This window comes from Vanellus vanellus (genome assembly GCF_965231255.1).
Source record: "Vanellus vanellus genome assembly, chromosome: 32".
NCBI lineage: Eukaryota > Metazoa > Chordata > Aves > Charadriiformes > Charadriidae > Vanellus > Vanellus vanellus.
The window spans coordinates 425,437-446,790 of NC_138937.1; the positions used below are offsets into that span (position 1 = coordinate 425,437).

Sequence of the window (21,354 nt, forward strand, 5' to 3'; positions counted from 1 at the left end):
GGGGGGGGGGGGGTCCGGCGCGGGGGGGGGAGGTGTCCCGGTCCGTGGGACCCGCGGGGGCGGGGGGCGGCGATGGGGCGAACCGGGGGGGGGGGGAGGCAGGAGCGGGTTGGGGGGGGGGGGGGGGGGAGGGGCCGCCCCGGGGCTACTGGAACCCCCCCCCGGGGGCAACGGGGCACCCCGAGGGGCAACCGGGTGTCCGGGGATGGGGCGACAGGACACCCCATGGGGCAATAGAACAGTTCATGGGGCAACAGAGCACCCCATGGGGCAACCGGGCTCCTAAGTGGGCAACTGGGCACCCCACGGGGCGAGAGGGCACACTATGGGCTTCCAAAGAGCCCCATGGGGCAACCGGGCTCCTGAGCGGGCAACCGGGCACCCCACGGGGCGAGAGGGCACACTATGGGCTTCCAAAGAGCCCCACGGGGCAACTGGGCTCCTAAGTGGGCAACCGGGCACCCCACGGAGCGAGAGGGCACGCCATGGGGTTCCAAAGAGCCCCACGGGGCAACCGGGCTCCTGAGCGGGCAACCTGGCACCCCACGGGGCGAGAGGGCACGCTGTGGGCTTCCAAAGAGCCCCACAGGGCAACTGGGCTCCTAAGTGGGCAACCGGGCACCCCACGGGGCGAGAGGGCACGCCGGGGGGTTCCAAAGAGCCCCACGGGGCAACCGGGCTCCTGAGCGGGCAACCGGGCACCCCACAGGGCGAGAGGGCACGGCGTGGGTTTCCAAGGAGCCCCACGGGGCAACCGGGATCCTAAGTGGGCAACTTGGCACCCCACGGGGCGAGAGGGCACGCCGTGGGGTTCCAACGAGCCCCACGGGGCAACCGGGCTCCTGAGCGGGCAACCGGGCACCCCACAGGGCGAGAGGGCACGCTGTGGGCTTCCAAAGAGCCCCACAGGGCAACTGGGTTCCTGAGCGGGCAACCTGGCACCCCACGGTGCGAGAAGGCACGCTGGGGGGCAGTAGAACAGTTCATGGGGCAACAGGACACCCCATGGGGCAACTGGGCACCCTATGGGGCAACCGGGCACCCTGTGGGCATGAGAAAGTTCAAGGGGCAACAGGGCATCCCATGGGGCAACAAGACACCCTGTGGGGCAACAGGGCACCCAAGTGGGCAATAGGGTCCTAAATCACTCCATGGGGCAGTAGAACATTCATTGGGCACCCGGGGGGGCAACAGGGCACCCAAGTGGGCAACCGGGGGGCCCATGGGTCAGTGGAACAGTTCTTGGTGCAACAGGGTACCTGAGGGGGCAACAGGGCACCTGAAGGGGCAACTGGGCAGCCAAGTGGGCAACTGGGCACCCCGTGGGACAGTAGAACAGTTCATGGGTCAACGGGGTGCCCAAGGGGCAACAGGGCACCCAGGGGGACCCTAAAGCACCCCGTGGGTCGGTAGAACATTCACGGGGCAACAGGACATCCCATGGATCAGTAGAACCATTCACGGGGCAATAAGGCACCCCATGGGGCAAAAAGGCGCCCAAGGGGGCAACCAGGTGCCACCTGCCCCGTGTGACAGCCCTGTCCCCCGCAGGCTCGTCGCGGGGAGGATGGCGGCGGAGGGGGGTCGGGTGCAGATCTCCTTCCCCCAGCACGCGGCGGCGCTGTTGGACTCCCTCAACCGCCTGCGGCTGGAGGGGAAGTTCTGCGACGTGGCCGTCCACGTGGGCGGCCGGATCTTCCCGGCCCACAAGAGCGTCCTGGCCGCCGCGTCCCCCTTCTTCCACGACAAGCTGCTTCTGCAGGATGGGGGGCGCCTGTTGCTGCCCCCCGCCATCGACCCCGACGCCTTCGAGGGGCTCCTGCATCTCATCTACTCGGGGCGCTTGACGTTGCTGTTGGAGGCCCTGCCCGGTCATCTCTTGGTGGCCAGCGGTCTCCAGATGTGGCACGTGGTGGATCAGTGCTCGGAGATCCTGAGGGAGTTGGAGGGCGGGCCGTGCCGGTGGGCTGGGCGGGGCAGCGAGGTGACATCATCATCGTCATCAAGTGGCCGTGGCGGTGAGGCTTCATCATCGTGGACCACCCGTGGTGGAGATGGGTCTTCGTGTACCACCCATGGTGGAGATGGAGCGTCATCGTGGACCACCCGTGGCGATGGGTCTTCATGTAGCACCCATGGTGGAGATGGGGCGTCATCGTGGACCACCCGTGGTGGAGATGGGTCATCATGTCCCACCCGCAGTGGTGATGGAGCATCATCATGGCCCAGCCGTGGGGGTGATGGGTCTTCATCGTCCTCGTGGACCACCCGTGGTGGCGACGGCTCATCGTGTCCCACCCGCAGTGGTGATGGAACATCCTCGTGGTCCACCCGTGGTGGTGACGGCTCTTCATCATCATCATGGCCTGTGCGTGGTAGCGATGGCTCTTCATGGGCCACCTGTGACGCGGCAACACCGTCTTTCACCAAGGAGGGGGGCGAGGAGGTCCTCAAAATCCGCGTGGCCACTGATGTGGCACCAGCAGCCACATCGTCCCTGAGCTCCCTCCTGAAGGACACCGGCGAAGAGGTCCTCAAGATCTGCGTGGAGGAGGAAGAGGAGGAAGAAGAAGAAGAGGAGGAAGAGGGCAGTCACCGCCGCCGCCACCGCCCCACTGATGCCCTCCAGATCGTGCTGGAGGAGGATGAGGAGGAAGATGGGGTGCCTGGAGACACCCATGAGCCCCCCAAGATCTTCTACATCAAGCAAGAAGCGGGCGACGGTGCCGCCGTTGAGGGCCTCCTGCCGGCGGCCGATTTGGCGGGCGGCTTCGCGCCGGCGGAGGTGAGCTACGTCATCCCGGCGGGCAGCGGCAGCGGGACGATGGTGACAACAGGCGGTACGCTGGTGACAACCGGTGGAGGGTCCGTCTTCCCACAACCATCTTGGAAACCGGTGGACCTTCACGGGAATGAGATCCTGGGCCGGGGTCAAGCCCTCCACGCCCCGGTGAAGCTGGGAGCGGCTCCCGACGGCAAACGTTTCGGTTGCCTGTGCGGTAAGCGGTTCGCCGTCAAACCCAAGCGGGATCGGCACATCATGTTGACCTTCAGCCTGCGACCCTTCGCCTGCGCCGCCTGTCACAAGCGCTTCAAGCTGAAGCACCACCTGACGGAGCACATGAAGACCCACGACGGGGCTGGGAGGGCCTGCGAGCGCTGCGGCCGTCGCTTCCGCCTGCGCAGCGGCCTGGACAAACATCGGCCGCTCTGCCAGGGGGCCCGGTGGGGAGGGGGGTGCTGGGCCTGCGAGTGAAGGGGCGAGGGGAACGCGGGGAGATGGCTCCGGGTCTGGGCCAGTTCAGGCGCTGGTCCCAGTTCTGACTCCAGTTCCGGTTTGGGGCTCTGGTCCCACTTCAGGCTCTGGTTCCAGTTCAGATTCTGGTCCCAGTTCAGTGCTCTCACCCCCGTTCAGGGCTCTATTCCCAGTTCAGGCTCCAGTCGCATTTCAGGCTCTGGTCCCAGTTTAGGGCTCTGGTCCCAGTTCAAGTTCTGGTTCAAGTTTAGGGCTCTATATCCAGTTCAGGCTCTGGTCCCAGTTTAGGGCTCTGGTCCCATTTCAGGCTCTGGTTCCAGTTCAGATTCTGGTCCCAGTTCAGTGCTCTCACCCCTGTTCAGGGCTCTATTCCCAGTTCAGGCTCCAGTCGCATTTCAGGCTCTGGTCCCAGTTCCAGCTCTGGTCCCATTTTAGGGCTCTGGTCCCATTTCAGGCTCTGGTTCCAGTTCAGATTCTGGTCCCAGTTCAGTGCTCTCACCCCCGTCCAGGGCTCTATTTCCAGTTCCAGCTCCAGTCGCATTTCAGGCTCTGGTCCCAGTTTAGGGCTCTGGTCCCAGTTTAGGGCTCTGGTCCCAGTTCAAGTTCTGGTTCAAGTTTAGGGCTCTATATCCAGTTCAGGCTCTGGTCCCAGTTTAGGGCTCTGGTCCCATTTCAGGCTCTGGTTCCAGTTCAGATTCTGGTCCCAGTTCAGTGCTCTCACCCCCGTTCAGGGCTCTATTCCCAGTTCAAGCTCCCGTCGCATTTCAGGCTCTGGTCCCAGTTTAGGGCTCTGGTCCCAGTTCCAGCTCCGGTCCCAGTTCCAGCTCCGGTCCCAGTTTAGGGCTCGCTCTGGTCCCAGTTTAGGGCTCTGGTCCCAGTTCCAGCTCCAGTCCCATTTCAGGCTCCGGTCCCAGTTTAGGGCTCTGGTCCCAGTTCCAGCTCTGGTCCCAGTTCAGACTCTGGTCCCAGTTCAGGGCTCTATTCCCAGTTCAGGGTTCCGGTCCCAGTTTAGGGCTCTGGTCCCAGTTCAGGTTCTGGTTCAAGTTTAGGGCTCTATATCCAGTTCAGGCTCTGGTCCCAGTTCCAGCTCCAGTCCCAGTTCATGCTTCAGTCCCAGTTTAGGGCTCTGATCCCCATTTAGGGATCCAGTCCCAGTTCAGGGCTCTGGTCCCAGTTCAGGCTCCGGTCCCAATTCAGGCTCCGGTCCCAGTTCGGGGCTCTGGTCCCAGTTTGGGCCCAGCTCCCAGTTTAAGCCAGCTCCAAATTCAGGCCCTGTACTGGTCTGTGGCCATCTCCCAGTTCAGGCCATCTCCCACTTTGGGCCCTGTACTGGTTTGGGCCCAGCTCCCAGTTTTGGCCCTGTACTGGTTTGGGCCCAGCTCCCAGTTTGGGGCATCTCCCAGTTCAGGCCCTGTACTGGTTTGGGCCCAGCTTCCAGTTCAGCCCAGTTTCCAGTTCAGGCCATCTCCCAGTTCAGGCCCTGTACTGGTTTGGGTCCAGCTCCCAGTTCAGGTTCCTGTCCCCGCCCTCATCTCCCTCCGGTGCAGCACCGACCAATCAGCGCACGCCGAGCGGGAGCGCACAGCCAATAGCAGCGCGCAGGGCGGGACTGGCGTTGCCGTGGAGATCGCACTGAGGCTCGGCGCGGTCGCCGTGGCAACGGGAACGGCGCCCCCGGGTCCTTCTGCCCGCCCGCAGCCAGCCCTGGGGACATCCCTGTCCCCATGGGGGCCCCAGTGTGTCCCCCCCCCTCACTTCTGGGGACACCCCTGTCCCCACTGGGTCCCCCCAACATCCTCCCCACCCCTCCTGGAGACAATTCTGTGCCCTGGCGACCCCAGTGTCCCCCCAGGACCCTCCTGTCCTTCTTGGGGACATCCCCCCCCCCCCAATACTCTGGGGACACTCGTGTCCCCAACCGCCACCCCTGACAGGACAGAGTGCCACTGGTGATGTCACCTCATGAGCTTTAATGGGGTGAAGTGGTGCAAAAAAGGAGAAAAGTTGTAAAAAGAAATAAAATAAAGCATTGGGTCACCAGGATGGGGAGAACCAGTAAGTGACTGGGACAAACTGGGATGATGCTGCAACCCAGGAGGTGACAGAGGATGACGTGGGGGTCCCACCAGTGCTGGACTGGGCCATACTGGGATGGCACTGCCACCTATGGGGTGACACCAGGGGGCACGGGGGCTCCCACCAGTGCCAAACTGGGATGGGACTGTCATCTACAGGGTGACACCTGGAGACATGGGCTCCCACCAGTGCCAAACTGGGATGATGCTGTCACCTGTGGGGTGACATAGGGCTCCCACCAGTGCCAAACTGGTCCCCATTCCTGGATATGCCCCTACTGCCCCCTACACCAAAGGTGGATGCACATGGGCGGGTGGACACCTTGGTTCCTGCTGTCCCACCGGTGGGTTCTGGGTACGTTGTGTCTCCGATGTCCACGTCACAGCGGAGGTCACCAGCTGGGACATGACGATGATGGACTAATTGGGTTTCCTTGATTATCCATCAAGGTTTTTTGTGAGGGAACGCCAGCTTTCCCCACAGCAGGGTTTGGATTGTCCATCACATGAAGGTTCTTGTCATCTTAGATGTTCTCCACATCTTCTCCGGTGGTAACACCTCACCGGGAGCTAAAAAAAACTCCCGGGAACACTGGCTGCGCTCTCTAGGTGGATACTTTCGGAAGGATGAAGGTTCAAGGACAGCTTTCAACTTCTTCAACCAGGAGGTCAATGGTTCCTAGGGAGGGAGAAAGAAGATCGGGGTCTTGGGTCACACGCACGCCTCAGGAATGGGTCATCTCACTCCCACCATTTCCCATATTCCTTTCCCGAGGGATGGGTGTTCCTCAGCCGTTCTCCCGGATGCCTGGAGGTGGTCAAAGCACCGTGCTGGTGTTGGGTCACCGCATGGACCTCTCTATAGTGGACTACCTGTAGCAGTCTGCTGGGGGTTCAATGCTTGTAGGGCGTCCCGTAAGTTCCTCCCCTAATTAGCAGCATCGTTACACCATTTGAGTTCTCCTCTCCTGACCTGATGTCCAGTCCTAACCCAATGTCCTCCTCTCCCGACCCGATGTCCGGTCCTAACCCAATGTCCTCTCCCGACCCGACGTCCTCCTCTCCCGACCCTATGTCCTCTCCCGACCCGATGTCCTTCCGACCCAACGTCTGGTCCTAACCCAATGTCCTCTCCCCCAAACCGACGTCCTCCTCTCCTGACCCTATGTCCGGTCCTAACCCGATGTCCTCTTCTTCCGACCCAACATCTGGTCCTAACCCAATGTCCTCTCCCGACCCGACGTCCTCCTCTCCCAACATATGTCCGGTCCTAACCTGATGTCCTCTTCTTCCGAACCAATGTCCGGTCCTAACCCAACGTCCTCTTCTTCCGACCCAACGTCTGGTCCTAACCCAATGTCCTCTCCCCCAAACCGACGTCCTCCTCTCCTGACCCTATGTCCGGTCCTAACCTGATGTCCTCTTCTTCCGACCCAACGTCTGGTCCTAACCCAACGTCCTCCTCTCCCGACCCGACGTCCTCCTCTCCCGACCCTATGTCCGGTCCTAACCTGACATCCTCCTCTCCCAACCCTATGTCCGGTCCGAACCTGACGTTGTCTTCTCCCGACCCGACGTCCTCCTCTCCCGACCGAATGTCTGGTCCTAACCCGATGTCCTCCTCTCCCGACCCTATGTCTGATCCTAACCTGAAGTCCTCTTCTCCCGACCCAACGTCCTCCTCTTCCGACCCTATGTCCAGTCCTAACCCGAAGTCCTCCTCTTCCGACCCGACGTCCTCCTCTCCCCACCCGACGTCCGGTCCGAACCCGACGTCCTCCTCCCCCGACCGAATGTCTGGTCTTAACCCGACGTCCTCCTCCCCCAACCCGATGTCCTTCTCTCCCAACCCAATGTTCTTCTCTCCCAACCCAATATTCTCCTCTCCCGACTGAATGTCTGGTCCTAACCCGACGTCCTCCTCTCCCAACCCGACATCCGGTCCTAACCCAACATCCTCCTCTCCCAACGATATGTTTCCCCCTCCCACCCCGACGTCTTCCTCCCCCACCCCGACGTCTTCCTCCCCCAACGCATCAATCTCATCCCTCGCTGCCTTCTCCTTTTTTCCCCCCCCTTCTCTAACCTAGACGAAGCTCGCCATTTGCCAAATTCCTGCCAAATATTACCCGGATGCGTCCGTCGGCTCTCAATCCGGGACAAATCCCACCCGGGATTTCACCGTCCCTTATTATATATATATATATAATTAAATCCTCTTCCTTTAATTTTTCTCCCCGGTCGTTGCCGGTCAACGTCTGTTTTTTTTTTTTTGCTCTTCGCCGCGGCGCGGAAACACCCCCACAGCGGAGCGGCGGCTTCCAGCAGCTCCAACGGGAACGTGTCCAGGAGAGATCCCGCTTCTGACATCGCTAACGCGTCACCGTCCCTTCGCATCCCTCAAAATACTCTCGCCAATTAAGCTTTAGGAGCTCGTTAAAAAAAAAAAAATAACGAAGCGAGAAGGGCACGGCCCCCTGCGCACGGAGCAGTTTATCACCCGAATTCGCTTATTCACCGCTCAAACCGTGAGGTCGCGTCACTTATAACTCGGTAGTTCGTTAATTTGTGCGTTTATGAGCAACTCTAATGAGTCGCCCAGGCGATGATGCGAGCGCTCAGCCTTCCTCCGGCGCGGAGCCGGGGTGTCCCCCCCCTCCGTGTCCCCCAGGGACACGTGGCACGAGCTGCCTTAGCCACAACCTGAGCAGGGGCTGGGTGACATCTGGGAAGTGACACGTGGGTGACACCAGTGCCAGACTGGGCCAAACCGGTCCCCTCCCCACTGGTTGGGGAATGGGGGTGGTGGGGTGACTCACACGGATGCCTGGGTCCGCTGTGGGGTCAGGGGGGGGTCCCTGCTGTCACCGTTGTCCCCATCGTCCCCGAGGATGGCGGCGCCCAGGGCCTGCAGCTGCGTCACGAGGGAGCCCAGCGCCGCTGGGGGGACACGGGGGACAGTTAGGGCTGGGGGGACACCGGGGACATGGGGGGGACACTTAAGAGTTGGGGGGGGAACATTTAGGGCTGGGGGGGAACATTGGGACCACAGGGGGGACAGGGGGTGACATTAGGACATGGGGCACCCAAGGGTGTCGTGGGACATGGAGGGGCACACTGGGGGGACACGAGGACAGCAGGGGGGACATGGGGACACTCACAAGGTGCCACATGGGCTGGACTCACCTCTGCTGGCGCGGTGCCCTGTCCTGTCCTTGCGGGGGGTGGCCTGGGGGTGACAGAAGGGGTGACACAGGGACAGCAGCCACCCCTGTCCCCGAGTGCCCCCTCCAGCCCAGTGTCCCCCCCCGTCACCCTTTCCCCGTGCCACCTCCCCCACGGCTCCAGAGGCCCCATGTCCCTTCCCTGTGTCCCCCATGTCCCTTCCCTGTGTCCCCCACATCCCCAAACCACCTCACCTCTTCCTTTGTCACCCGGACGTGTGTCACCTCCTCAGCCACCCCCAAGGCCACCGCTGCGGGGACAGGGACAGGCTGTGGTGGGGACACGGCAGCCACCGCTCACCCACAGGGGCGCAGGGTGGCACTGGGTCCCTGTGGTGCCCCCAGTGTGTCCCTTGGCCACTGCCCGGTGTCCCCACATGTCCCACCGGTGATGTCCCCTGCTTGGTGTCCTCCCCACCAAGGGTGTCCCCAGTGTGTCCCCACTCACCACTCTGCCGGACACTTGCCATCGTCCCCGCAAGCAGATGGGCGCCGCCTGTCACCTTGGCCACCGGGCTGGGGAGAGTGTCACCATGTCACCCCTGGCCCCACAGGTGGGTCAGGGCCAGTGGGGTGGGGACAGTGCCACCCTGTCACCCCCTGGGTCCCCAAGAGGGGGGAAGAGGTCCCCTGCCACCCCCAGGGTGACAATGTCCCGTCCCCCCACAGCATCCCCATACCACCCTTGGGGTCCCAATGTCACCTGTGGGGTCCCGTCCCACCCTCAGGGTCCCCTGGTGTCCCCTCAACACCCTCAAAGTGTCCCCAGCCATCCGAGCCCCTCCCCCATCACTCACCCATCCCCCGCTGGGTCCTGCTGCCACCATGGCCGGTCCAAGGCCACCGCCGGGGCCACCAGCCCTGGGGACAGGGAACAGTGTGACATCAGTGTCACCAGCCCTGGGAACAGGGTGACTCCAGGGCCACCCACCGTGGAGGAGGGGTGACAGTGGCATCGGGGCCACCCTGTTCCCGTCCTCACGCCTGTCCTGTCCCCATCCCCACGACCCCGTGTCCCCATCCCTTCCGTGTCCCCATGTCCCCCACCCTGTCCCCCTTCTTGTCGCTATGTCCCTCTCCCTGCCCCCTCCCCTGTGACCCCTGTCCCCGCATCTCCCTCCTCATGTCCCCCTCCCTGTCCTTGTGTCCCCCTCCCCTCCTTGTCTCCCTCCCTGTGTCCCCTTCCCCATGTCTCCCTCCCTGTCCCCATGTCCCCATACCCTGGAGGGCACAGAGCCGCTGTCCCGCCCGGCGCAGGCGGGCACTGAGGGTGACCATGGTCCCGGTGGCTGCTGTCACCTCGGCCTCGCGTGCTGTCACCACCCTGGCCAGCCTGGGGGACACACAAGGATGGGGTGGGACATGGGGACGGGGTGGGACATGGGGACAGGGCAGGACACGGGACAGGAGCAGCAGGGATGGGACAGCAGTGACATGCGGGGACAGGGACACGGGTGACCTCTCAGTGTCCCCATCCCAGTCCCCTCCCAGTATCTGTCAGAGGTGTCTCAGTTCCTTTCCAGTTCTCCCCCAGTCCCCCCAGTGCCTCCCAGCAATCCCCCGGCCCCTACCCCTGTCCCCCCAGTCCCTCCCAGTGTCACCCCAGTACCCCCCAAGTTTCCCCCCCCGGTGCCCAGTTCCCCCTTCAGTCCCTCTTAGTGTCCCTCCAGTCCCTCCCAGTGTCCCCTGTCCCTCCAGTTCCTCCCAGTGCCCTCCCAGTACCTGGCAGCTGCCCGGGCCAGTCCCCTCAGTGCCTCCTCAGCCGCCTCTGCCCGTCCCCGCTGCCGTGTCACCTCCTGTGCCAGGTGCTGGGACAAGTGCCACCATGTCCCCAACCTGTCCACAAGCCCTCCCAATGTCCCCAGCATGTCCCCACTCAGTCACCTCCCTGTCCCAGTACCGGTACATGGCCCATTGGTCACCGATGTCCCCAGAATGTCCCTATCATATCCCCAACCCCTCCCCAAGTGGCCTCCCGTGATGTCCCCAATGCGTCCCCACGTCCCCAAGCCATCCCCGACCCATCCCTGTGTCTCCAGTGTGCCCCCAACACATCCCCAGCATGGTCCAGACGTGTCTCTCTGTGTCCCCAGCACGGCCCTGTGTGTCCCCATCGTGCCATCGTGTCCCCACATCCCCATCGTGTCCCCACATCCCCATCGTGTCCCCGTTGTGGCTCTTTGTTTTCTCAGTGTGTTCCCTTTTTTTCCCAGGCATGTCCCCAGCAGGTCCCTGTGTTCCCAGCACGTCCCACATGTGCCCCCCCCCCGTGTCCCTAGCAGGTCCCCATGTCCCCAGCATGTCCTCATGTGTCCCACACCTGTCCCCTCATGTCTTCAGCAGGTCTCCATGTACCCACCACGTCCCCCTTTACCGCATGTGTGTCCTCATATATCCCCATCATGTCCTTCCACGTCCCCAGCAGGTCCCCATGTCCCCAGCGTGTCCCCATGTGTCTCATGCATGTCCCCAGCGGGTCCTCATGTCCCCAGCGGGTCCCCATATGTCTCACGGATGTCCCCAGCGGGTCCTCATGTCCCCAGCGGGTCCCCATATGTCTCACGGATGTCCCCAGCGGGTCCCCATGTCCCCAGCGGGTCCCCATATGTCTCACGGATGTCCCCAGCGGGTCCTCATGTCCCCAGCGGGTCCCCATATGTCTCACGGATGTCCCCAGCGGGTCCCCATGTCCCCAGCGGGTCCCCATATGTCTCACGGATGTCCCCAGCGGGTCCTCATGTCCCCAGCGGGTCCCCATATGTCTCACGGATGTCCCCAGCGGGTCCTCATGTCCCCAGCGGGTCCCCATATGTCTCACGGATGTCCCCAGCGGGTCCTCATGTCCCCAGCGGGTCCCCATATGTCTCACGGATGTCCCCAGCGGGTCCCAATACATCCCACACATGTCCCCCTCTTTCCCCAACATGTCTCTAGCAGGTCCCTGTGTCCCCAGCAGGTCCCCATATGGCCCACACTTGTTCCCCTGTGTCCCCAGCAGGTCCCCACATGTCCCACGTGTCCCCCCCTCCATGTCCCTGCTGACCTCGGTGTCCCGACGCTGCAGCTCGGCGGTGGCCGCCCTCTCGCGCAGGCTCAGCTCCAGCCGCGTCCCCCGCCGCGTCCCCGCTGCCACCGCCGCCCTCAGCGTCCCCACCTGAGGAACCACAGTGTCCGGGAGTGTCCCAGGAGGGATCCAGGCACCCAGGAGCCCCCCCCCGAGGGAAACAGGTGACCCCTGGAAGGCACACAGATGTCCAGGCACCCCCTAACCCCCCCCCCCCCACTACCCCCAGATAGGACCCAGGCATCGGGGTGCCCCCCAGCCCTCCCAGATGGGACCCAGGAACACCCCCTTCGGAAGGACTCAGATGTCCCAGCACCTCCGACCCCCCCCTCCCCACCCCTCGAGATGGGACCCAGGCATATGGGTGCCCCCCCAACCCCCCCAGATGGGATCAAGGAGAACCCCCTGGGAGGGATCCAGATGTCCCAGCACCTCCCAGATAGGACCCAAGCATATGGGTGCCCCTCAACCCCCCCAGATGGGATCCAGGCATCTGGGTGCCCCCCAACCCGCCCAGATGGGACCCAGAAACCCCCTCTGGGAGGGACCCAGATGTCCCAGCACCCCCTAACACCCCCCCCCCCCCCCCCAGATAGGACCCAGGCACATGGGTGCCCCCCAACCCCCCCAGATGGGACCCAGGAGAACCCCCTGGGAGGGATCCAGACGTCCCAGCACCCCCTACCCCCCCCCCCCCAGATAGGACCCAGGCATCTGGGTGCTCTCCAACTCCCCCAGATGGGACCCAGGCATATGGGTGCCCCCCAACCCCCCCTAGATAGGACCCAGGCATCTGGGTGCCCCCCAACCTTCCCCAAATGGGACCCAAGCACCCCATGGGAGGGACCCAGGAATCTGGGTGCCCCCCAGCTCCCCAGATGGGACTCAAGACCCCCCCAAGAGGGACCCAGGCGTCTGGGCACCTGCTAATCCCCCCTAGATAGGACACAGACATCTGGGTGCCCCCCAACTCCCCCCCCCCCCCGGCCCAGGATGGGACCCAGGCACCCCATGGGTGGGACCCAGGAGCCTGGATGGCCCCCAATCCCCCCAAGATGGGACCCAGGTACCTCTCCCCCAGGAGGGGCCCAGGAGCCCGGGTGCCCCCTTCAAGAGGGACCCAAAAGTCTGGGTGTCCCCCCCCAGATAAGACCCAGGCACATGGGCACCCACCTGCGCCCGCAGCACCCGCTGCGCCTCCTCCTGCACCCGCAGCTGCACCAGGAGGGCGAAGACCTTCTCCCGCCAGCGCCCCAGGAGCGCCTGCAGCCGGGGGGGGGCCACCGCCACGGGGACCTCGGTGGGGGGCAACTAGGGGGCGAGAGGGGGAGGTGTGGGTGTCTCAGGGCACCCAGTCCTTCTGATTCCCCCCCTCCCCCCCCCAAAGCACCAAGAGACACCCCAAAGCCAGCCCTTCCCCCCCCCCCCCCCATGTCCTTCTGAGGGGCACTCAAGACCCCCTCAGCACCCCAGAACCTCCCCGTTACACAGCAGTGTCCCCCCAACACCCCAAAAGCCCCCCCGCTGGCACCCTGGGGGGTGCCCCAACAACCCTCCTCAGACCACCCCAGCGCCCCCCCTCAGCACCCTGTTACCCAATTGTGCCTCCAGGACCACCCCCCACCACCCCCCATGGCACTCCAGCCCCCCTCAGGGACACCCTATGGCCCCCCAGACCAACTTCTGAGCACCCTTACCCCCCACCACCACCCCAGCACCCCCTTGGTCCCCACCTGAAGCACCCCAGGACCCTCCCATTGCATCCCAGTGTCCCACTGGCACTCAAAGGCCCCACCTCCAGCATCCCAGGGCTCCTCCCAGCACCCCAAAAGTACCCCACAAAGCCCCCCCAAGGGCACCCTATGACACCCCAGGGCCCTCTCGACAGCCCCCCCCTCAACTGCCCCCCCTCAAGCACCCCTAAGACACCCTGGACCCCACCAGAGCACACCAGCATCCCCCCCAACTCCCCGAGTTACCCCATTGCCCCTCAGGACCCCCTGCGGCACCCAAGGGCCCCCCCATCACTCCTCAGGGGCACCTCACAGGACCCTAAAACACCCCCAACACCCCAAAAGCCCCCTCCAGTGGCACCCCAGGAGGGTCCCAACCCCCCCCCAAGCACTCCAGGCCCACCCCAGACCCCACAATGCCTCCCAGGGCCCCCCCAGCACGCAAGGGGCACCTCATAGCCCCCCCCCCGCCCCCCAGCACCCCAAAAGCCCCCCCTCCAGCCCCACCTCGCGGCTCAGCTCACACTCCTGCAGGGTCAGGATGTGACCAAGAGCGCTGAGCCGGGCCTGGAGCAGCACCTGGGCTTGGCACTGGGGGGAAAGGGGACAGCGTGGGGACACCGCAGGGACAGGGGGACACCCAGGGGATACTGTGGGGGCAAGGGGTATGGGGACACCCAGGGGACAACGGACACCATGAGGACAGGGGGACAACCTGGGGGCAGAGGGACACCATGAGGACACCAAAGGGACACGGAAACATCCTGGGGACACTGGAATACTGTGGGCACAGGGACTACGGGGACAACCTGGGGAGAGGGAACATGGGGACAATATGAGGACAAGGTGGCAACCTGGGGGAAGGGGGACATGATGGAGATACCAAAGGGACATGGGGACATCCTGGGAACACTGGATATTGGGATGCTGCAGAGACAGGGGACATGGAGATACCCAAGGGACAACCGGACACCCTGGGAACACCAGAGGGACAGAGGACATCCTGGGGACACTGTGGGCACAGAGGACATGACCACTGTGTCACCCCCACCATGAAGAAATCCTGAGGACAGGGGGAAATCCCGAAGACACCAGAGGGACTGGGCACATGGGGACATCCTGGGGACACTGTAGGGACAGGGTATAGGGCCACCATGTCCCCCTTTGCCCCGGGGACACCCTGGGGACAGGGCCACCATGTCCCCAAGGGGAGGGGGCACAGCCCCCAGGGGACCCAGGCGCATGGGCTCACCTCCTCCAGGGGCTGCTCCCCATCAGGCTCCGCCCCCTGATCTTGGCCCCGCCTCCTCTCAGCCTCCAGCTCTGCCTCCAAGGCTTGGCCCCGCCTCCTCTCAGCCTCCAGCTCTGCCTCCAAGGCTTGGCCCCGCCTCCTCTCACCATCAAGCTCCGCCTCCAAGGCCTGGCCACGCCTTTTCTCAGCCTCAAGCTCTGCCTCCAAGGCTTGGCCCCGCCTTTTCTCAGCCTCAAGCTCCGCCTCCAAGGCTTGGCCCCGCCTTTTCTCAGCCTCAAGCTCCACCTCCAAGGCTTGGCCCCGCCTCTTCTCAGCCTCAAGCTCTGCCTCCAAGGCTTGGCCCCGCCTCCTCTCAGCCTCAAGCTCCGCCTCCAGGGGCCTGCCAAAGGGGACCTAGGTGTCCAGGCTCTGGGGGTAACTGGGAGCATTGGAGGAGGAAACTGGGGGATTACAGGGAGCACTGGGGGTTACTGGGAAATTACCAAGAGCACTGGGGGTTACTGGGACGGTTAGCAGGGTATTACTGGGAACACTGGGGGTTACTGGGAGCACTGGAGGGGAAACTGGGGGTTACTGGGAGGGCTACTGGCAGCACTGAGGGGTACTGGGAGGTTACCATGAACATTGGGGGGGTTACTGGGAACATCACAGGGAGGAAACTGGAGGGATTTACAGGGAGCACTGGGGGTTACTGGGAGGGTTACCAGGAACACTGTGGGGAGTTATTGGGAGGTTACTGGGAGCACTGGGAATGTGAAAGCACAGTAAGAGCAATTTGGGAGTACATGGTGTGTGGGGGCAACGGGGCGCACTGGGGGGTTACTGGGAGGATTACAGGGAGCACTGGGAGGGGTAACTGGGACGTTACTGGGAGCACTGGGAATGTGAAAGCACAGTAAGAGCAATTTGGGAGTACATGGTGTGTGGGGGCAACGGGGCGCACTGGGGGGTTACTGGGAGGATTACAGGGAGCACTGGGAGGGGTAACTGGGAGGTTACTGGGAGCACTGGGGGCCCCTACCTGGTGCTGATGCCGGGGGGGCGGAGCACGAAGTGCGACGGGGGGAGGAGACCCCACAGACCTGAGGGGGGGCAGGAGGGATCCGGGCGTTGGTGGGGGGGACACACGGACGAGGACACACGGACAGGGGGGACGGAGACGACCCAGAGGTCCGGGGCTCACCAGTGCCCGGTGGCTCCGGGTGACTCTTGGCCATTGGTGGCACCTTGGGGTGGGGGACAACTCCCAGTAAGTCCCAGTAACACCACCCCACACTCCCCCCCCCCCCCCCCAGGTAATTCCCAGTATCCCCCCCTATCTCCAGTACCTCCCAGTAAGCCCCAGTGAGGGCCTGCTTCTCCCTACATGCAGTCCCAGTACCCCCCGCCACCCCCCGGGCTCAATGAGTCCCAGTAACAACCAGTAACTCCCAGTTCCCCCTGCTGTGCTCCCAGAGACTCCCAGTGTCCGTCCATCTCCCCACGCTCCCAGTAACCCCCAGTGGCTCCCAATTTACTCCTTCTCCAGCCCCAGTGACTCCCAGTCCCACCCCACCCGCACTCCCAGTAACCCCCAGTGGCTCCCAGTTTACTCCTCCCCCAGCCTCAGTGACTCCCAGTACCTCCCACCACAGCCCTCGGTGAGTCCCAGTTCCCCTCTTCGTGCTCCCAGTAGCCCCCGATAACTCCCAGTTCACCCCTTAAGGTCCCAGAGGGTCCCAGTTCCCCCACTGTCTCCCAGTAACCACCCCATCATATTCCCAGTGACTCCCAGTACCCCCCCAACACACTCCCAGTAATTCCCAGTGGCTCCTCATGCCCCCTCATCAGGGTTCTAGGGGGTCCCAGTACCCCCAGTGACTCCCAGTAACCACCCTGTCACATTTCCAGTGACTCCCAGTTCCCCCAACATGCTCCCAGTGGCTCCCAGTAAGTCCCAGTGGCTCCCAGTAACGCCCAGTTGCCCCACATCTCCCCCTCCCCCCAATTCCAGAGGCTCCCACCAATTCCCAGTTGCTCCCCTCGTCCCCAGTCCTTCCCAGTACCTCCCAGTACACCCAGTTTCCCCCCGTCCCCCCTCACGACCGCGCAGGGCACGCCGGGAGCGCGCCGCCGCCGCCGCTCTCCCGCTCCGCGCGACGCAGCCAATCAGTGCGCGGAGCCGAGCGAAGAGCCCGCCCCCTTCACCCCGACGGCGGGAAAGCAACAGCCAATGAGAGGCGGAAACATAAAAGTTCCGCCTCCCCGCTGGCCAATGGAAGACCACACCTGGGCGTGGAACCACTGCGGAGAGCGCGGAGTTTCGTCCCGCCCATCCCGCGGGGCTCCGCCAATCAGGGCTCGAGGGGCGGGGCCTGGCGTAAAGCCGGGGCCGGGGCCGGGGCCTGGGGGGGGGGGGGTAAATAAGGGCCCTGGAGGTGGAAATTGAGGCCTGAGGGGGTAAATCAGGCCTTGAGAGGGTAAATAGAAGTTCTGAGATGTAAATTGGTCCTTGAGGGGGTAAATCAGGGCCCTGGAGGTGTAAATCGGGGCCTGAGGGGGTAAATATGAACCTTGATGGGGCAAATATGAGCCCTGAGGGGTTAAATTCTGGGGCCTGGGGGTAAGTCTGGGGCCTTGGGGGTGTAAATCAGAGCCCTGGGGGTGCACATCAGGACCCTGAGGGTGCAAATCTCGGCTGCAGGGGTGAAATCTGGAGCCTAGAGGGGTAAATCTGGGCCCTGAGGGAGTAAATGGGGCCCTGAGGGGGTAAATCTGGGCCCTGAGGGAGTAAATGGGGCCCTGAGGGGGTAAATCTGGGCCCTGAGGGAGTAAATGGGGCCCTGAGGGGGTAAATCTGGGCCCTGAGGGGGTAAATGGGGCCCTGAGGGGGTAAATCTGGGTCCTGAGGGGGTAAATGGGGCCCTGAGGGGGTAAATCTGGGCCCTGAGGGGGTAAATGGGGCCCTGAGAGGTAAATTGGGCCCTGAGGGAGTAAATGGGGCCCTGAGGGGGTAAATGGGGCCCTTAGGGGGTAAATGGGGCCCTGAGGGGGTAAATCTGGGCCCTGAGGGGGTAAATGGGGCCCTGAGGGGGTAAATCTGGGTCCTGAGGGGGTAAATGGGGCCCTGAGGGGGTAAATCTGGGCCCTGAGGGGGTAAATGGGGCCCTGAGAGGGTAAATCTGGGTCCTGAGGGGGTAAATGGGGCCCTGAGGGGGTAAATCTGGGCCCTGAGGGAGTAAATGGGGCCCTGAGGGGGTAAATCTGGGCCCTGAGGGGGTAAATGGGGCCCTGAGGGGGTAAATGGGGCCCTGAGGGGGTAAATCTGGGCCCTGAGGGGGTAAATCTGGGCCCTGAGGGGGTAAATGGGGCCCTGAGGGGGTAAATGGGGCCCTGAGGGGGTAAATCTGGGCCCTGAGGGAGTAAATGGGGCCCTGAGGGGGTAAATCTGGGCCCTGAGGGGGTAAATGGGGCCCTGAGGGGGTAAATCTGGGTCCTGAGGGGGTAAATGGGGCCCTGAGGGGGTAAATCTACGCTCTGGGATGTAAATTTTGGCCCTGGTGGGGGGTGAATCAGGGGCCTTGGGGGGTAAGTGGCGGTCTGAGGGGGAGGCAGGACCCGAACGCCCGCATCCCTCCCATCGCCCTTGACGCCTGGGTCCCGTGAGGGTGTGGGAGGGACGGTGACGTAGTTGCCACCGGCTGTGAGGACCGTCCCCAGGGGTCACAGGGAGGTATGTGCCAGCGAAGGGGACGGTTGGGTCCCTTGCAGGGGGGGGAACCCCAGGGGAAGGAGGGGGAGGCCCCCAGACACCTCTATCCCTCCGCGGTTGCGGAAAGGGAAGTGGAGGGGTTCCTGCGCCGGGACGCCTGGGTGCCTCGGCGCGGCAATGGCGGACGCTTGTGTCCCTTGTGGCACCGATGCGGGTCCTGCAGGGACATCTGGGTCCCTCCTAATGGTGATGGCGGTCCCGCCTGGACGCCTGTCCTTCTTCTAGGGATGTGTGTCCCCCAGGGAACGGGGGTCCCTTGAGAGGGTCCCATCCCTGGATGCTTGGGTCCCTCTTATCTCCGTTATGGGGTTGGGGAGGGGCTCCCCATCCGGACACGGAAGTCTCTACGTGGACGTCTGGGTCCCTTGCAGGATGTCCTCTCCACCGCTGTCACCGGCGGTGGCCTCGGCCAGGGCGGCCTCCGGGCAGGCGCTGCGGGCACTGGCAGGGCTGGCGGAGGCGCTGGGGACGCAGGGGACAGTGGTGGCGGCGGCGCTGGTGGAGGCGGAGGCGGTGCTGGTGGAGGCGGAGGCGGCGTTGGCGGGGCTGGAAACGGCGCTGGTGGCGGCACTGGCGGCGGCAGCGGCGATGGCGACGCCGACGCCGGGGTTGGACGCCGAAGGTCTCTACCGGGCGCTGGGGGCGGCCGCCGATGCCAGCGCTGCCGAGCTGAAGCGGGAACTGAGCCGGAACCGCCGGCGCCGCTGGGGTCTGTGGGTGGTCCGGACCATCGCCATAGTGCTGATGCTTCTCTGCGCCCCCCTGCGTGAGTACGGACCAGTATAGACCAGTAGGGACCAGTTGGGAGCCATACAGATTTGCTTGGACCAGTAATACTGGTAGAGAACCCTACAGCCCAGTACAGACTGGTGGGAAGCTCTACAGGCCAGCAGAGACTTTCTCCTGCCCTGACCAGTAGGGACCAGTTTAGACCAGTAGGGAGCCCTACAGATCCACTTGGACCAGTAATGCTGGTAGAGAGTCCTACAGACCAGAACAGACCAATGGGAAGCTCTACAGGCCAGCAGAGACTTTCTCTTGCCCTGATCGATATAGACCATAATGGACCAGTTCAGACCAATAAGGACCACTAGGAATCAGTGTAGACCAGTAGGGACTAGTACAGGCTAATACATGACCACTGCAGACCAGTAGAGACTTTCCCATATCCTGACCACTATAGACCAGTAGAGACCTTTACAGACGTGTGGTACGATGCTGTAGGGATTACTAGGAACCACTGTAGACCAGTATAGACCAGTTCAGATTAGTAAGGACCAGTAGAAAGCCCTACAGATCTCTCTAGATCAGTACTACCAGTAGACAACCCTACAGACCAGTACGGACCAGTAGGAAACCCTACAGACCAGTAGAACCTGACTACTATAGACCAGTCTGGAGCTATATGGGCTGGTAAGAACATCTACAGACCAGTTCAGACCAATATTTACCAGTAGGGACCAGCAGGAGCCACTGTAGATCAGTAGGGACCAGTAAAGACCAATGGGATGTCCTACAACCAGTGTAGACCAGTATAGAGCTTCCCGTGACTCAACCACTATGGACTGGGTGACACCGGGAGGGGACAGGGGACACTGGGAGGAGATGGGGCCACTGGGATGGGGAACACCAGGAAGAGAGTGGGGACACTGAGGGGACAGGGACACCAGGAGGGGATGGGGACACTGGGACAAGATTGGGGACACCAGTACAAGACTGGCCACACCGGGAGGGGACTGGGGCCACTGGGATGGGGGACACAAGGAGGGGACAAGGACACTGGGACAAGACTGGGAGCACTGGGATGGGACAGGACACTAGGAGAGGACTGGGGACACTGGGATGGGACTGGGGATGTTGGGATGGGACACTGGGAGGGGATGGGAACACCAGAAGGGGACAGAGACACTGGGAGAGGACTGGGGACACTGGGATGGGATTGGGGATGTTGGGATGGGACACCAGGAGGGGACTGGGGACACTGGGAGGGGATGGGGACACCAGAAGGGGACGGGGACACTGGGACAAGACTGTGGACACTGGGATGGGACTGGGGACACTGGGAGGGGACGAGGACACCAGGTGATGTCCCTGTCCCCCTTCATGGCCCTGCAGTGTCCCTGGACATGGTGCGGGAGGCGCTGGGGGTGACACAGGAGAACCACCTTGTCCCCTGCCTGGCCGCCATCGCCCTCGTCTGCCAGGTGGCCCTGTGGGGTGTGGGGACATCCAAGCGTCACTTGGCCACCGCCGCCAGCCAACAGCGTCACCAAGCCCTCCGCTACCGCCGCCTGGCCCGGAACACCGCCGCTGCCACCGCTGCCACCACTGAGGCCACCGAGGCCATCACCGCTGCCAATGCCACCCTGGGGATGCTGGAGGAGGTGGTTGGTCACCTGAGGACCCTGGTGGACGCTGTCACCCAGGACCTGGAGATGGCCCAGGGCTTCCCTGCCAGCGCCCAGGCCCTGGGGGATGCCGTGGTGGCCTTGGGGACAGTGATGGGGGACAAGGAGGGGACAGAGAGGTTGGCCCGGGCAGTGGAGGCTCTGCCGGGGGACAAGTAGGGATGGGGACAGCTCATCCCTGATGTTCCTTCTCCATCCTGGGGACACTGGGATGTCCCCTCTTCTGCCTGAGGATGTTGAGGATGTCCCCTTTGTGGTCTGAGGACACCAGGGGCAGGTTGGTGACACCGTCCCCCACCCTCCCAATAAACCTCAGGGACACGCCGAGGCCCCGACCTGTCACTGGGGGTGGGGGACATGGCAGAGACATGGGGACACCAGGAAAAGGAGACACCCCCACCCCACTGAGAGGACACCAGGAGGAGACGTCCCCAAATCATCCCTGTCAAAGGGCTCAGGACTGTCCCTGATGTCCCCAGGGGTGCCCAGCTGGATGTCCCCAAGCCATGGGGGGACATGGTGGGGACACATAAGGGCCATCAGCAGGGACATGTTGGGTATAGCACTGGGGGTGACGCTGAAGACATCATC

General features: G+C 63.3%; 2 protein-coding genes and 2 long non-coding RNA genes across 4 annotated transcripts; 2 read left to right on the top strand and 2 right to left on the bottom strand.

Moving 5' to 3' along the window:
* Positions 1 to 1,567: 1,567 nt before the first annotated feature.
* ZBTB9 (zinc finger and BTB domain containing 9) lies at positions 1,568 to 3,256 on the top strand (the record flags this gene model as incomplete). Its single annotated transcript, XM_082496879.1, has 1 exon — positions 1,568 to 3,256. The coding sequence occupies one exon, from the start codon at positions 1,568 to 1,570 to the stop codon at positions 3,254 to 3,256; it is 1,689 nt and encodes a 562-aa protein (XP_082353005.1).
* A 2,715-nt stretch (positions 3,257 to 5,971) lies between these two features.
* Positions 5,972 to 8,778, bottom strand: LOC309682766. Its single transcript, XR_014270157.1, has 4 exons — positions 8,751 to 8,778; positions 8,518 to 8,560; positions 8,151 to 8,271; positions 5,972 to 6,010 (listed from the first exon to the last, which is right to left on the bottom strand). It is a non-coding gene; the product is annotated as an uncharacterized lncRNA (long non-coding RNA).
* Positions 8,779 to 12,820: 4,042 nt separating this feature from the next.
* Positions 12,821 to 14,639, bottom strand: LOC309682767. Its single transcript, XR_014270158.1, has 3 exons — positions 14,605 to 14,639; positions 13,860 to 13,943; positions 12,821 to 12,930 (listed from the first exon to the last, which is right to left on the bottom strand). It is a non-coding gene; the product is annotated as an uncharacterized lncRNA (long non-coding RNA).
* Positions 14,640 to 18,853: 4,214 nt separating this feature from the next.
* Positions 18,854 to 21,081, top strand: LOC309682768 (uncharacterized protein). The gene is made up of 2 exons (XM_082496883.1): positions 18,854 to 19,121; positions 20,471 to 21,081. The coding sequence occupies exons 1-2, from the start codon at positions 18,944 to 18,946 to the stop codon at positions 20,920 to 20,922; spliced, it is 630 nt and encodes a 209-aa protein (XP_082353009.1). The 5' UTR covers positions 18,854 to 18,943; the 3' UTR covers positions 20,923 to 21,081.
* Positions 21,082 to 21,354: the final 273 nt, after the last annotated feature.

Excerpts from the sequence above, each read along its gene's own strand:
- LOC309682768 (XM_082496883.1), top strand. The coding sequence starts at position 18,944 with ATGGCGACGCCGACGCCGGGGTTGGACGCCGAAGGTCTCTACCGGGCG. Across the intron at positions 19,122-20,470 it reads GCTTCTCTGCGCCCCCCTGC|TGTCCCTGGACATGGTGCGG; the intron begins GTGAGTACGGAC and ends ATGGCCCTGCAG.